The sequence below is a fragment of the Microtus oregoni genome, unplaced genomic scaffold (genome assembly GCF_018167655.1).
Source record: "Microtus oregoni isolate MIOR12 unplaced genomic scaffold, Mior012 000001F_ref0000356, whole genome shotgun sequence".
Classification (NCBI taxonomy): Eukaryota; Metazoa; Chordata; class Mammalia; order Rodentia; family Cricetidae; genus Microtus; species Microtus oregoni.
In genome coordinates, this window is record NW_024543060.1 from 68,292,636 (window position 1) to 68,308,386 (window position 15,751).

The 15,751-nt window shown below is 37.8% G+C and overlaps 1 protein-coding gene across 1 annotated transcript in view; it reads right to left on the reverse strand.

Moving 5' to 3' along the window:
- Positions 1–15,751, reverse strand: part of Zfc3h1 (zinc finger C3H1-type containing) — a 52,072-nt gene that overhangs the window by 33,992 nt on the left and 2,329 nt on the right. The window contains exons 2-5 of the mRNA XM_041666867.1: positions 10,839–11,255; positions 4,707–4,771; positions 1,697–1,895; positions 625–848 (exon numbers count right to left, since the gene is read on the reverse strand). Coding sequence (XP_041522801.1) covers positions 625–848; positions 1,697–1,895; positions 4,707–4,771; positions 10,839–11,255 — 905 coding nt within the window. The remainder of the gene's footprint in view (positions 1–624; positions 849–1,696; positions 1,896–4,706; positions 4,772–10,838; positions 11,256–15,751) is intronic.

Sequence of the window (15,751 nt, forward strand, 5' to 3'; positions counted from 1 at the left end):
TTTCTCCTCAAAGATTATAAATAGAGCTGATTGAAGGAACTTGGTGGTTATGTAAAAGGCTTCCTATGAAAGGATTCTGAGTTTGGATCAACAGGACCCAGGTACAAAGCCAGACATAGCAATACACGCTTGCAAGCCCACCACGAGAGAACACAGATCTCAGGAGCTTGACAGCCAGCAAACTCTAGATTAAACAGTAAGCTCCAGGTTCAGTAAAACCCCGCCTCAAAAACAGAAGGAAGAGAAGTGACTGAAGAAAACACACTAGCGTGTGGCTTCAACATGCAGCTGCAAGGCAAGCATGTGCACACTCGTGCACACAACATACATTCTCTTGCATACAGAGAAAAAAAATAAGCTCTATCAAACATAAAATATTTGCAATTTCCCTCAGCTGACTGGATCTTTGAAATGATATTAACAAAACACTTAAATATGAACATTCTGGCCCAACAAGATGGCTCAGTAGATAAAGGCACATGCTGCCAAGCACAAGACCAGAGTTCAAGCTCCATGACCCACTGGTCTCCACGTGCACTCTGTGGCACATGTGTATAACCCTCAGTGAACGATAGGACATTGTTAAGGGTCTGAACATTTTGGTGATGGTTCTCTATTCCTTACTTTGCTTCTTGATCTCCTCTTGCCACCAACTAATTTCATGAACCGATTATACTGCTCCTCCTGGTTGGAAAGGTCTCGAATTTTTCTAATTTCTTCTTCTCTTTTCCTCCTCTCTTCTTCCTCAGCTTGTTTCCGCTGGTCCTCTTCCTTCTGCCTCTCCTGTTCCTTTTGCTGCTGGAGTTTCTTCCATGCCTTGGTTTGCTGTTTCCTCAATGCTTGTTTAGCTACCCAGAAAAAACACAGAAATGTCGATATGAATATGTTTATACTGCTAACTTATATAGTTAAGTAAGAGGATTATCATCCGATTTAGGACTCTATATTTTCCCAAACTCAAAACTCCCTAAATTATAGAGCTGGAGAGATGACTTGGTGATTAGGAACAAGAAGACCCAGGCTTGGGGCTGGAGAGATGGCTCAGCGGTTAAGAGCATTGCCTGCTCTTCCAGAGGTCCTGAGTTCAATTCCCAGCAACTACATGGTGGCTCACAACCATCTGGAATAAGGTCTGGTGCCCTCTTCTGGCCTGTAGGCATACACATAGACAGAATATTGTATACTAAATAAATAAATAAATAAACAAACAAATTTTTCTTTAAAGAAGACCCAGGCTCAATTTCCAGCTCACAACCATCTGTGACTACAATTCCAGGGGATTTCATGTCTTTGTCTGCCTCTGCAGGCACCAAATATGCACATAGTTCAGAGTAACATGGATAAAATACCCATACACATAAAATAAAATGTTTTTAATTAAACTTTTTTCATATATTTTCATAATATTCTTTCCCTGCTTTGATCCTACTCATCTCCCTACCCAACTTCAAGTCTTCAACCCCCCACCCTCACTGACCAACTCTATACCCAAGAGTCACTGGCCAGTACAAAAACGGACTCTATGTTGCTGTGTTCAATTTTTGTTTTCGGGGATGGGAGGAGGGGTTTAGAATTGTATCTTATTAATTCTCAATTTTTTTTGAGAAGTAAATTAATTTTTAGAAATCTCTGAATTAAAAAGTAGATACAACAAGATATATTAGTTCAATTGAAATAATTTACGAGAAATAATCACCTGTAGTGCTAACTTTTTTAGCTGAATGTACTTTTGTGCTGGTTTTAGCCTTCTGTTGGACAGTTTTTGTCTTGGTCAGTTTTTCTTTGCTCTCTTTCATCACCTGTTGCTCTTTTTGTTGCCATTTCTTACTGGCTGACTGAAGAGCCAAAAGACGAAGCTGTAATTCAGATAATTCCTCTTCATCTTCACCAAGTTTCTTTAAAACAGAAAAAAAAAGTTACAATTTTTAAATTCTGTTACTTAACATTAAACATTTTGCCAAGTTGAATCTTTCACCAAGTTAATTAAAATTTAAAGTCAGTATTAAAACAAATATTTAACAGAAAATACAGATAAAATATAAACTCATTTACTATCTATAATCCAAGACTAATTTAATCCTTATAACACAAACAGAAGATCAATTAGTAGAAATTAGTGATTTATGTGTAAGTATGCAAAGGTAAAGCCAAAGATGAAAGAGTTGGGCATCATTTAAGGGGCCACACAAACTTGAGCGTGTAGGTGACAATAAGAAGCCAGGTACTGAAGAATGACGTACTTAGCAGACTGCACTGCAAAAAAAGAATACTAAGGACATGTTAGAACACCAAGGATAATGCCAATTTTTTAACATCATTACAGGTGGAAAAAGATATTCCCAATAGTTTGCATTTGAATGCTTTATGCTCTAAGTATGTATGTTCCCTGAATTAAAATATTTGAATACTCACTTTTCATCTAAGAAACTAAAACAGGATTATCTTTAAAGCATAGGTTTAAAAGTCTTTTCCTACTAAAGTAACTTACAAATTATTTTTCACTCTACCTTTCATAGTTTGATGTGCTACATAAACACTACACAGACTGATGGGCACTTGCGCTGTTTCAGTATGTGCATACACTACAGCACTTACGTCAGATCCAAGCATTAGTTTCTTCTTTACCGGGAAAAGACTGAAAAGCTTGTCCCTCTGGTCATTCTAGAACAGCCACCAGAACTTATTGCTAATTAAATCCTGAAATGGCTTTAGAAAATTAGCCTGCTCTATACACTTTCACTGAAATGTAACTGAAAATACCAAGCTACTCTAAGCAGAAGCTCTACGTATGCATGGATTAGAGAGGTCTGGAGAATCCTTTTAAAGATATGAAACAGTAGAAGAAATATATCCCAACACATTAAGACCCACTTAACTTTTTCTAAATGGTATTATGTAATTATATTTTTTCTTAAACTCCAATTATTTTTATTTGTTAAGTATGAGGAGAACAGTGAATGCTGGTTAGAGACTTTACCTTTCCATTGTGGAAAACTACAAGTCAATACCACATCTACCTGTTTGTCTCAGTTCACTATGTAGCACAAAGTAGCCACGACTGTTTGTTTGTCTGAGCTCACTATACAGCTCTGGCTAGCCTTAAATTCACAATCCTTCCAGATTCAATGTCTTGATTGTTGAATGTACAAACTTACACTACCACAACAGGTTCTAATAATATATACAGATGCCTTCAAGAGCCAGAAAGAGGGTTTCACATCCCCTGAAGCTGAAGTTACAGGTGGTTATGAGGTGCCCATAATAGATGTTGGGAACCAATCTAGGGTCTTAGAAGAACCCCAAGAACTTTTGATTGCTGAGCCACCTCTCTGGACCCACATTTCAAATTAAGTTCTGAAAAATCATTTGTGCTGTTATTCATAGCTATCATAATGGCTAGTGCAACTATAAAACATTTCTATTTTTTTTATAGAAAATTCTACTGGAAAATACAGATTTAGATTTTACCAAAAATGTTATCATCATTTTTCACTGAGATTACTTTATGCAACTACTTCCCTTGGAATGAAATAAAATTATCATTGGTATTTGAAGTAGAGACTCAAAGCCAAGATCACTGAAATGGGGCCAGAGGACCTCAGTCAGTTTCCTATGCAATTAAGCAAGTCATTTAACCTGCCCAAATGTATCTTACTTCATCTATGAAACATACATAATGTCAACTTACTTCATATGGTTACTGTGTGGATATTTAAAAACAAATATTTATGAGTGTGTGTTCACTATCACATTATCCTTCCTAAATTCAGGATCATCTTTCCTAGACTCTGAATCGTTTCAGTTTATTCATAACAACAAACTGAAATCAAATAGAAGAAACTGCAAATATTCAGATCTATAATAAAGAAAAGGCTTGAGTTACTCAATGCGTATTATATTTTAAACAGTGTTTGATACTTTTGTACTTTATTCTATTAAAGCCTCACAACAACCCAGAGAATGCAGGATATTAAACTCATTGTATAGAAAATAGAAGAATGGCCAGGCGGTGGTGGCGCACGCCTTTAGTCCCAGCACTCGGGAGGCAGAGGCAGGTGGATCTCTGTGAGTTCTAGGCCAGTCTGTTCTACAAGATCTAGTTCCTAGTTCCAGGATGGGCACCAAAGCTACAGAGAAACCCTGTCTTGAAAAACCAAAAGAAAAGAAAGAAAATAGAGGAGTCAAAAAAAACCTCACTCAGCTAGCATTTCTTTCATTTAGTAAGAAAAGGAGCTAAAATGTGATTCCAGGTCAAGATCTAAATAATTCCAAAATATCCCACAGAAGATGAAGCACAAACGTGCACGTGTGCGCTTGCACATGCAAACACACACACACACACACATCTGGAAGATAAACTCAGAATCAAAATTGAAAGTTTCAAAATGATAAATAAAAAGCTCACCTATAAATATGAACTGCACATCAAGTTAATAGTTTACAGACTTTAGTGGAAAGAACCTTTAAGGCAATTCTCTAAAATGTCCAAATAATTTCAAATAAATTCAAAATAACAGGCTACAAGTTGAGCGTGGTAACACAAACTAGTACTCCCAGCCAACATGACATAAAGGCACATTAGAGACCAGCCAGAGCTACATAATGAGATCAAGTCTCTAAACAAATCAAAACAAAAGAACAGACTACAGCAATGCAAGTAAGAATAGGTCATATAGATTTTTCAATCCCACAAAGTAGTATCTTACCTTTTCAGATAGAATATCTGAGGTACTAATTCTTCGGGTTAAATTTTGTTCTTTATCTTCTAATCCTTTAAAATAAAATAGCATCTTTTGAATACTCTAAAATACAGCCACAATTAATAAAAATGGAAATAACACTATATAATAATCAGGAATTATTTTTGAAGGCTTCATTATTATGGTCTTATTTTTAGGACTCTCGACAAAAATGAAAGAATGCTATCAAAGCAAATAAAGGACTGAAGAAATATCTTAGTCCATAAAATTAGAGGCACACAAGTATGAGAAGCCAAGCTAGACTCCTGAAACCACAAGAAAAGTCCAGGGTGACTTGTGCATTTGTAACCTCAGCACTGAGAAGATGGAGACAGGATGACAGCTGGTGCTCACCAGTCACCCAGCCAGGAATGTTTGAGCTCCAGGTCCCAGTGAAACCAGTTAGGTGATCATCCTAAGGAACACTCAAGATTGACCTCTTGGTCACACACACACACACACACACACACACACAAACACACACACACGGCACACACACGCATGCACACAATTGAAGACATGCAGACAGAGAGACAGAATGAGATTAAGAATCTAATTTAGCGTGTAACATCAATCTAACTCTAAAAGTTACAAGGCTAGTGACTCAAGTATTAAATAAGATATTTTGATAAAATAGAAATAATTTAAATAGGAACAGAACTTATGGAGTAGATAAAGCAATGCTTCATTACCGAACAGAAACCATAATGACAAACTATTATAATAAAAATAAAAAATGAACTCAATATTTAGACTATAGACTTATTATAAAGCTGATCATTTATTTAGAAGCACACAAGCAAGACCCAGACTTCTAGAGTATTGTCCCAAACTGTCTACATTATTCAATCTGCAACAGTTTTAGAGCATACAGTAGCAGCACTAACAGGTACAGCAGTACTGAGATAAAGGTTCAGTTAACAAAGTTAAAACCCGGAGTTGCAGGGTTAAGTTTCAAGCCCAGTGTTTATCATTTTGTTTTGTTTTCCCCCAATAATACCAAACCTGTTAGTGTTCTAAACATCCTACTTTGATTGCTTAAGTGAAAACCTGATAAAAAAAAAATGCAGCTTATTCAATAAACAGAGTAATTAATCAAGCACCCTGGACAAAGCAAAAAGGAGGTAATCACCAAATCTGAGGCAGATTCCCCTTCCTCTAAGACTTAAATAAATAAATAAAAATTTAAAAATAATAAAAAATTTATTCTAGTCAGGCCAGGTGGCCCAGACCTGAAATCAAGCCACTTAGAAAGTTGTGACAAGAAGGATCATATATGTAAAGCCTGCCTGGACTACAAAGTGAGCTCAAAGACAACCTGGACGACTCAGAGACATTCTATTTCAAAATACATAGAGGCTGGGAGCAGAGTGCAGTGACAGAGCTGACTCAGCATGTGTTAGGCCCTGAGCTCTATCCTGGTACAGAGAGGGGGAAGGGGAAAAAACCTTATTCATTACAAAATGAATGGTGTATTAGAATACTTTGAAAGTTGGGAGTTTTAAGTGTTTTACAATACTTGCCTAACTTGTGTGAGGTTCACAGTACTATTCTCAGTAGAAGAGGAGGAGGAAGAAGAGGAAGAGAAAGAGGAGGAGAAAGAGGTAGAGGAGAAAGACTGAATGCAGAGGGAAAGGGAGGGAAAGAAAAAGGGAAGAAAAATTTTAGCCCAACATAAATTTCTCATTTACCTGTGCATGATTTTCCTCCAAAGAAACAGTAAGAGAATATATAAAAATAGAAAATATATAAAACTGTGCTCAAATGATCTGAGTCAAGGAGGAATACAACCACACCCTCCTAACATACAGGATCTCATTGTGTTATGAGCTGTGTCATTCACAACTGGTGCTATAGCTCACCACCATCTGATTTCAGTAACACTCCTTGCTGTACTTCATAGTAAGCACTTCCAAGCTTTGACTTCTGCAAGCACACTTCCAGCCCTTTTCAAAGTTAAATGATATATTCATTACAGTAGGACATCTTTAAAAATTCATTTAGTATATAAAGAATGCATTAACATTTTTCTAAGATCACTATCTTTTTTTCATGTACCACTAATAAAAGTTGTTCAGTATGGTCACTGTTTTTCAAAAGGCACGTGTATTTAATCCCAGCACTTGGGAGCCAGAAGCTGGCAAACTGAGGCCAGCCTAGTATATATATAGCAAGTCCCCAGAGCTACTTGATGACACACATGTGCCATTATAATCAAACCAATCACATGTCAAAGAACAACTATTAGACAAAACTAAACAGGCTGAATAATGAAGACACAGTCTTCCAGTAAGTACAGAAAGCACCCGATTTTTCTCCTGTGAGAATCCAGAGTTCCATGTGGTCAGGAACCACCTAAGAGTTATTACAATCTCATGCTTCTGTGGGAGCTGGAGAACCTTTGCAGCATAGGAGCAAATATATATTAGAATGTACCGACTGAGCACTCTGGCAAACAATTAACCAGGAGATCCAGACATAGTATTTTCCATCCCCATTTTAAATACAGATCATTGCTTGAACTGACCTTGTGATTAGTCATGCACTATCCTGACATGTCGATCCCCCATCACTATTCCAATGGTTTTGAGGGATGGGAAAATGTCTCACTATATGACCAAAACTGTCCCTAAACTTTAAAGTCCTCCTGCCTCCAACATCCAAGTGTTAGAATCATAGCTATGCGCCATCATACCTGCTGTTATCTAGAACCTCCAATATGAAAACTGGTCTTACACAGTTACCAAGTAGTTAAACCTTACTCCTGGGATTCCATGTAAGCCGGAATCAGCATACAGATGGTAGCTAAAAACCATAACAATGGCAATATTTTCCCAGGAAAAAGGACAATCAAGCACATAAAAATAAAGGCGTTTCAAGGGGAAAAGTTTTGTTTTTCGAGATGGGCTTCTGTGTAGCCCTGACTGTCCTGGAACTCACTCTGTAAGCCAGGCTAGCCTCGAACTAAGAGATCCACCTGCCTCTGTATCCCTAGTGCTGGGATAAGAGTACTGGAATAAAAGGTGTGTGCTATATGCACTAAGTGAAAAAGTATTCTTTAAAAACCAAGAAAAAAAGCCAGGTGTAGCAGTATGTACTTTTTTAATCCCAGAACTCTAAAGGCAGAGGATGAATGATCTGTCGGTTCAAGGTCAGCCTAAGCTACACAGCTGGTTTCAAACCAGCCAGGGCAACTTGTTGAGATCCTATCTCAAACAACAACAACAAAAAGTGTGTGTGGGGGGAGGAGGGGGTAAGTTAGAAATATATATTATAGAAACCCCCAAATTATAAAAGGAACATCACCAAATGCAGTAGAGATTTCTCTTTACTATAGACTGTTCTCAACAGTGCAGCCGGAGAGAGCTCTTGACAAGTTCTGGAGGACTCTCACTCCCAACCATTTCACTCAGAACTTCAAAGCAAAGCTGCTGCAAGATTCTACAGGACGTGCCTCCACACTTCTCTAATCTCCTCTCCAATGCTCATAAACCTTATTCATCTTTAGGAAGACGCCTTCTGATTATTCTCAAGAATGCCAGGAAACTATGTGCTGTAGGTCATAGTTTCAGTGCAGAGATTCTCCAACTTTAGGACAGATGAGAAACCAAAAGACGATAGGGCTGCATACAGGCCAAGGAGCCCTACTACCACAGCTCATAACGCACACCTTGAGTAAGGCCTAAGACTTTGCATTTCTGACAAGTTGACTGTCTTTAAAAATTAATGTTCCTTCCACTGCCCAGAAATCTCTTCTTCGATTTGTCCTTTCTCTTAGTCTTCACATCTTGTTTAAATCGCACCTTCAAACTGAACGATATCCTGAATAGCTTACAAACCTTCAGCCAGTTACCCTGCTCCCACCCTACTTACCCTGCTAATACTACTTCTATGACAGTTTATTGCTCATCATGTTTGCTGTTTCCTTCTAAGATGCAAGCTTATGATGTCATAGTGACCATTTAGGATGCAGAAGTGAACATCTGTAGACCCAGATTGAGCCTAGGAATTAGAGATGAGCCTAGGCAGCACAATAAAACACTGCACTAAAAATATATGTGAAAATAAATGCAAACCTGAGGCATAAGCAATTATTTTGTTCATCAATGCTTTCAAGAACCTGGAATGAAGTACTCAGCTAATTTATAATAAAAGAAAGGAGAAAAGAACCCAGACTTTTACAACTGGGTTGCGCATGACCTATCCTAGTGTAGCTTTAACACTGCAATGTTTCTGTTCTGTGCTGAAAACTAAAAAGATTGTATTGGGTTAATGAAGAAATTAAAATACAGAACAGATCCAACCTAGCCTTTTCTGGTACCTCACTGAAAAAAAAACACAAATGCTTGTGAGAAATTAATAGTAATGGTTAAGATGAGATTAAATCTTTTTTTTTTTTTTTTTTTTTTTGGTTTTTTCGAGACAGGGTTTCTCTGTAGCTTTGGTGCCTGTCCCGGAACTAGCTCTTGTAGACCAGGCTGGCCTCGAACTCCCAGAGATCCGCCTGCCTCTGCCTCCCAAGTGCTGGGATTAAAGGGGTGAGCCACCACCACCTGGTTAGATTAAATCTTAAGATTAAAAAAAAAAATCTCAAATATTTTCCAAGTAACTCCGTAAGTGAAAGGTGTTAAAAATAAAGCAAGATACAGTAGAGAAGAGGTAAGCATATAAAACATGATCATAAACAAGAGGGTTTTTGCATCCTCTGAGTAAAAGAATTTAAGTGAAAAATTAATATAGTATGTTTATGATACAGAAATAAAAAGATGGAATTGAGTTCAATCATCTCAAAAAGAGCAAGTTCACATGTAATAAGAAAACTACGAAACTTTAAAAGAACCACTGAGAACAATGGGGAAAGGTGTTGGACAGCAGAATCCTGAGCAAAGAAAAGGGCAGGGTGTGCCTGCAGAAACATCTATGTCTATAACTCATTGACTAAGGTAAGCATTACATGGTTTTTGGTTTCCTTCAATTCTTCTTCCACAGATGTCAGCTTGTCATATTTGATTTTTCATCTGAATTACTGCAAGCATTCACATATAACACTAACTTTACAAAAGTCATTTGTATATATTTTCTCTATCCTGCTATGTTATACTTCACAGGAATTATATTTATAATATAATTCACTGAAACATCTAACTTATTAGAAGGGAAGAGAACAACTCTGAGAATATGTAATCAAAAGCAGTCATCACTCTGATTTACAAATTTGTGTCAGTGAATGGCCTTGAAAATTTCAAATATAAAAACTGATCCCAGAAATTGGGTCTGGTATGGGGGATGTCTACATGTATGGGAGACAGATACAGGAGGATCAACTGTCAATATTAGTCAAAATTTAGAGAAGCTATATACTAAAAGTATGTTTTACTGCACATATGTTAGTAAAGAAAATACTAAGGAATTTTTTAAACAACATATATAAACTAATCCAGGTATAGAAAGGCACTGACACACTACAAAAATCAATTAATATAACTTTTTATACTAAGAGAAATTAAAAACTCATTAATATTGACAAAAAAAGATGTCCCTTCTTCAAAATCTATTCACAATTGAAAGAATTTCACACTAGCAATGGGGGATAAATTTTTCTTTACCCAGTAAACCTTAAAAATGTAGAAATCTACAAAGCACTGCAGCATCATGCTCAGTGGTCAGTCTCCTTTCAGGAGGAAGAAAGGTGCCCACTATTCTCACCCATGCTCAACACATCATCTCTGATCTGGGGAGCAGAGAGCAGAGCAGACCAAGAAGAAAACAGAGATTAGCAAAAGTCATTCTGGCACACACTTGCAATCCCAACACTCAGGAAGCTGAGGCAGATTGATTACAAGTTTTAGGCAAGCACAGACAGACCACTACAAGGCAAGTTTCAGGGCAGCCTGGACTACAGAGTAAAGCCCTGCCTCAACCGAAACATTTAGTAAACAAAACTTATGAAGTTATTACTTATTACTTTAAGACCTATAACAAAAGAATTTATAGAATATGGGGATCCTTTTAAGTACTGATGTACACTTAAAATTTTTCGACTAAACACTCTTTAACAAAATGTATGTAACAGAGCTAACTTCAATCTTACTGAGTTACCTTGGCTAGCATCTGTGGAGCTGGATTTCGCAGAAAGTTGCTTTGTTCCATCTTTCACTCTTTTCACCCGGTTCTTATCCCCTGGTAAAGTCAGTTTTTGCCTGAGTGGTTTTAATTCAAATGCCTGAAAAGTTTTGACCTGCGTCTTCTCCTCAGGAGCGGCTTCTCTACCTGCATCCTCTGTAATACTGGCATTATCAGTGCTTGTTTGGTCCTCGGAATGCAGCGCTTTAGGATCGTCCTGCACATGCTCGTCTTTGCTACTCAGAGCAAGTTTTTCATCCTTGTTGATGCACTCCAGTTCCAGTTGTATCTGCTTATACTTTAAAAGTAAATCTTCAAAAGTTTCTTCCCCACAGTTCTCACTTTTGGATGAATGATTCTGTTTTCTTGACGGGGATCTTCCAAAACTTTTGGCTGAACAGCATATTAAGGAAACCAGTTTCCAACAATTTTTCCAGTTAAATTTAACAAAAATACTTAAGGTATAGATGAATTTTTCTCCCTTAATTTTTCAAGATGAACGAATATTTTTAAATTTCTAAATTCCATTTAATATATGTGCTGCTAATGCCTGCTTATGTGCCCATATTGCAATTTAACAAGCATCCATACAAACAGTCCACTTACAAAATCACTAGTGTCAGAAATTACCAGTTGACTCCACGGTAGTCCACCCAGTTAGGCTGTAGCATCCTTCTTTCTGTAAGGACGATGAAAACCCAAAGCAAACGGATGCTAAGGATGCTTTCTGAAGGGAGGGGAGGAACTGTTTTGTCACAGATGATGACAATTTACACTTCTGATAACCAGGAGGGAATCTTCTCTTATTAGTTTCTTCTCATTTCAAATTAAAAAGTAAATAAGAGAATGAACACTGACAATTAGTAATTTATGAAAGAGACATTTCTTAAAACACTAATACATAATAAAGGAAGCATCATGTGCTACATCTGACTCATGCACAATTAACATGAAAGCCATGTAGCAAAAAAATAAAAATTTTAGATGTTACTCAAAATGTATTTTCTAATTTCAAACAATTCATAAACATGGTATGAATTTCATTCTGCAAGTTAAGAAATGAAAATCCAGGTAATGGGTGTAGTTCCAATAAATCAATTGTTTTCTTTTCTTTCTTTCTTTTTTTGTGGCAGTGGGGGAAGGAATTCAAGACAGGGCTTCTCTGTAGCTTTTCGGAGTCTGTCCTGGAACTCACTCTTTAAATCAGGTTGGCCTTGAACTCACAGTGATCCACCTGCCTCCACCCCCCCACCCCCCTACCCCCGCCCAGTGCTGTGAGTAAAGGTGTGTGCCACCACCGCCCAGAAACCACTTGTGTCTTCATTGGTTGTAACCTAACATAGACCTTCTCTGCTTAATAACAGGGCAAACACCCAACAAAGATTTCAAGTTCCTGACCACCAATTCAAAGAGGGGAATTATGAGCACATGTTTGAGAAACTAAATGATCTTCAACTTCAAATCAGCAGTTCTGCTGTTAAAACTGTTGTACTAAATCTTGCTTCTCTGATGTTGCCAGTCAAATTTCTTTTATTTATTTATTTATTTATTATGTATACAATATTCTGTCTGTGTGTATGTCTGCAGGCCAGAAGAGGGCACCAGACCTCATTCCAGATGGTTGTGAGCCACCATGTGGTTGCCGGGAATTGAACTCAGGACCTTTGGAAGGGCAGGCAATGCTCTTAACCACTGAGCCATCTCTCCAGCCCCGCCAGTCAAATTTCTTAAAAGAAGTTTTTCTTCCCCAAGACAGGGTTTCTCTGTGTGACAGCCCTGGCTGTCCTGGAACTCACTTTCAGGACCAGGCTGGCCTTGAACTAACAGAGATCTAACAGCCTCTGTTAGATCTAACAGGGATTAAACACCTTTAATCCCTGGCCAAAAATTTTTCAATACCTTTCTTTCTTACAATCCCGCCAAATGGAATCTAGCTGTTTTATTAGTTCAACAGAAACTGATCTAAGTTTATAGACTATTATTTTTAAACTTCATTTTCCCTAATTTCTCTGCAGCCACTTTCTACCACTGTTGTCTCTGCTCTGGTGACTCTCATGTCTCCTCATTTATCTACACTTTTAAGGAGTCCTTCCTAACTCCTTTTTTTTTTTTTTTTACAAGCTTGTAATGGTGTTTTGTAGTTGTCAGAATTCAGTCTCTGTTTTCATTTGAAAACACTCTAAAGTACTCCCACTGTTTTACCTACCACTTAAGAGGAATCCGAATTGATAAGGTATTTGGGGTTCTCTATTGCCCACAACCCATGCCCATACTGCGGTCAAAGCAATCTTCTGTTTGTTTTTTTTTCCAAGACATGGTTTCTCTGTGTAACAGTCCTGGCTTTCCTGGAACTCTCTTTGTAGACCAGGTTGGCCTCACACTCACTGAGATCCATCTGCCTCAGTCTCCCGAGTACTGGGATGAAAGGTATACGCACGCTGCCACTGCCTTGCTGTCAAAGTAATCTTTACAGATTATAAAACTTCAGACATTCCCTTTCATTCTCATTAGAGACCAAAGTCCTTCTTCCTTAGAATGCATGCATTTATTATCTGGCCTGTGCTTACCTTTCCAACCTTACCTTTTCTGGGCTCATCACAATTTACGGAGCTTTGTGTCCAGGCCTCTGTTCTCCAACTTGACCCCAATTCAAGACATCTCCTAGATGAAGCCACAATTATTTATTCTACCTGGCCATGTATGCATTCTTTGGGCATAAATACTACAATTATGTGTATTCCAACTAAGCCATCTAAAAGTAAAACTACAGCAATAAAAAACCAAATAATTACTAAAGACACTGAAGACATTAGCAAAGGGAATAGATTCAATATACCAACAAAAAGTACCAAATGAAAAATGAGTAAAAGCAATTGAGTTAGACCCATTAACTTACCTCTGAGACAAAAATCTTCCCACCTCTACATAATAAGGATCAAATCAGTACTTGCTCGTTTGTCAAGATGTTATTTTTTACTTGTATTTTACTTGCTGAGTCTATACTTCAGTGGTAGAAGGAAAACTAAAAAGAACTACGTGGACTGGAGAGGATAGCACAGATGTTGTGTGTACTGCTCTTGCTAAGGACCTGAGTTCAATTCCCAGCACCCACATCAGGAGCCTCACAACTGCCCGTAGCACCAGCTCGGGGCAATCTGACACCCCTGGTCTGCTGAGGCACTCATGTAGGAGTATGTACACACATATACATTTAAAATTATAAAAATAAATCTTTTAAAAAGGGAAAAGCAGCTTCCATGCGGAGTTTGGTGGCAAATGCCTATAATGCCAACTACCATGGAAGCTGAGACAGGGCTGGGAGCTATTCACAAGATCCTCTCTTCAAGCAAAATTATAATAAGAACCAGTGATGTAATTTCTATAGTAGAGCCTTGGGCTCAATCCTCAGTACGAAAAAAGAAAAAGGAAGCGAGAGTTTAAAATGACTTTTAAACCTGCTGTTTTCAAGGTAGAACCACTTTTCAACATTAGCTGAAATCAAAAAGGAAGATAGGATAACTTTACTGACCCTAATTATGTCAACTCTCACCTGATTTCAAAGTTTAAAATGTTAGTTATACAAGGGAGACTTAACACTAACACTGACAAAATGTCTATGCTAACTCTGAGGAGGTTAAGACAGAAGATCAGGAGTCCTGAGGTAGCCTATGGTACAAGACACCCTGTCTCACAAAACAAAGCAAACAAACAAAAACAAAAAAAATTCACAAGGAAAGCGAACAAGAATGAAGAGCTGCAGGGAGACTGGTGCAAGCTAACTGCCATAACTTTGGGGGAAGCTGGGCAACACAGGGAATTCCAAAGACGCTATAATGTAAATCTATGTCTCGAAACAACAGCAATAAAAACAGACAGACAGACAGACAGATAGCTGAAAGAGGCCGGAGAGTGGTGGTGCATGCCTTTAATCCCAGCACTTGGGAGGCAAAGGCAGGGGGATCTCTGTGAATTTGAGGCCAGCCTGGTCTGTAGGCTAGCCTTCAAAGAGAATTCCAGAATAACCAGAAATGTTAAACAGCAAAAGCCTGTCTAGAAAAAAATTTTAAGGGGGCTGGAGATATGGCTCAGAGGATAAGAACATTGCCTGCTCTTCCAAAGGTCCTGAGTTCAATTCCCAGCAACCACATGGTGGCTCACAACCATCTGTAATGGGGTCTGGTGTCCTCTTCTGGCCTGCATACATACACACAGACAGAATATTGTATACATAATAAATAAATATTTAAAAAAAACATTTTAACAGAAGAAGAAAAAGAAGAACTGAAACAGATTCTGGTCTTTTCCGTTTTCTTTGAAGTTGCAAGTAATATATCCCTAATTATGTTTAAGAAAATAATGACAGAAAAAAAATTATACTCAAGCTATTGCATTCCTAAACCACTTAAGCTGAGACAGAATTGTCCTCATTCTTTTTTAGGTACTATTTGCAAAGTTGCCATTTTTTATAATCACAGTGGACATATGACAAGCTGAGTCTGATACTGATATTAAAAGAATGTGGATAGGGCTTTGCACTGCAAGTTTTATTGGCTCACATTACATTTTTCCTTCTCAAATTTTTATTAAGAACACCTCTACAGTGGTTTGCTGGTATTTCATGAGAACAATTATGCAGACAATCAACCCGAGCATCTTGTTCTTAAAGTGTAGTATCTGAAAAGCAATCAGCAAAACAGCTGATTTCTGACAAGGTGTCAGAGAAATCAAGAATCACAAACATACTGGATATTTATCTACACTCTTTTTGCAGTAAGTACATAAAAATATTAGTATATAGCATAACCCCAAACAGTAGCAAATAAACAGACAAAAAGGTGGAGGAAGGAGGCAGGCGAGCCTAGTCACCACCACTGTAATGCAGAGGAAAC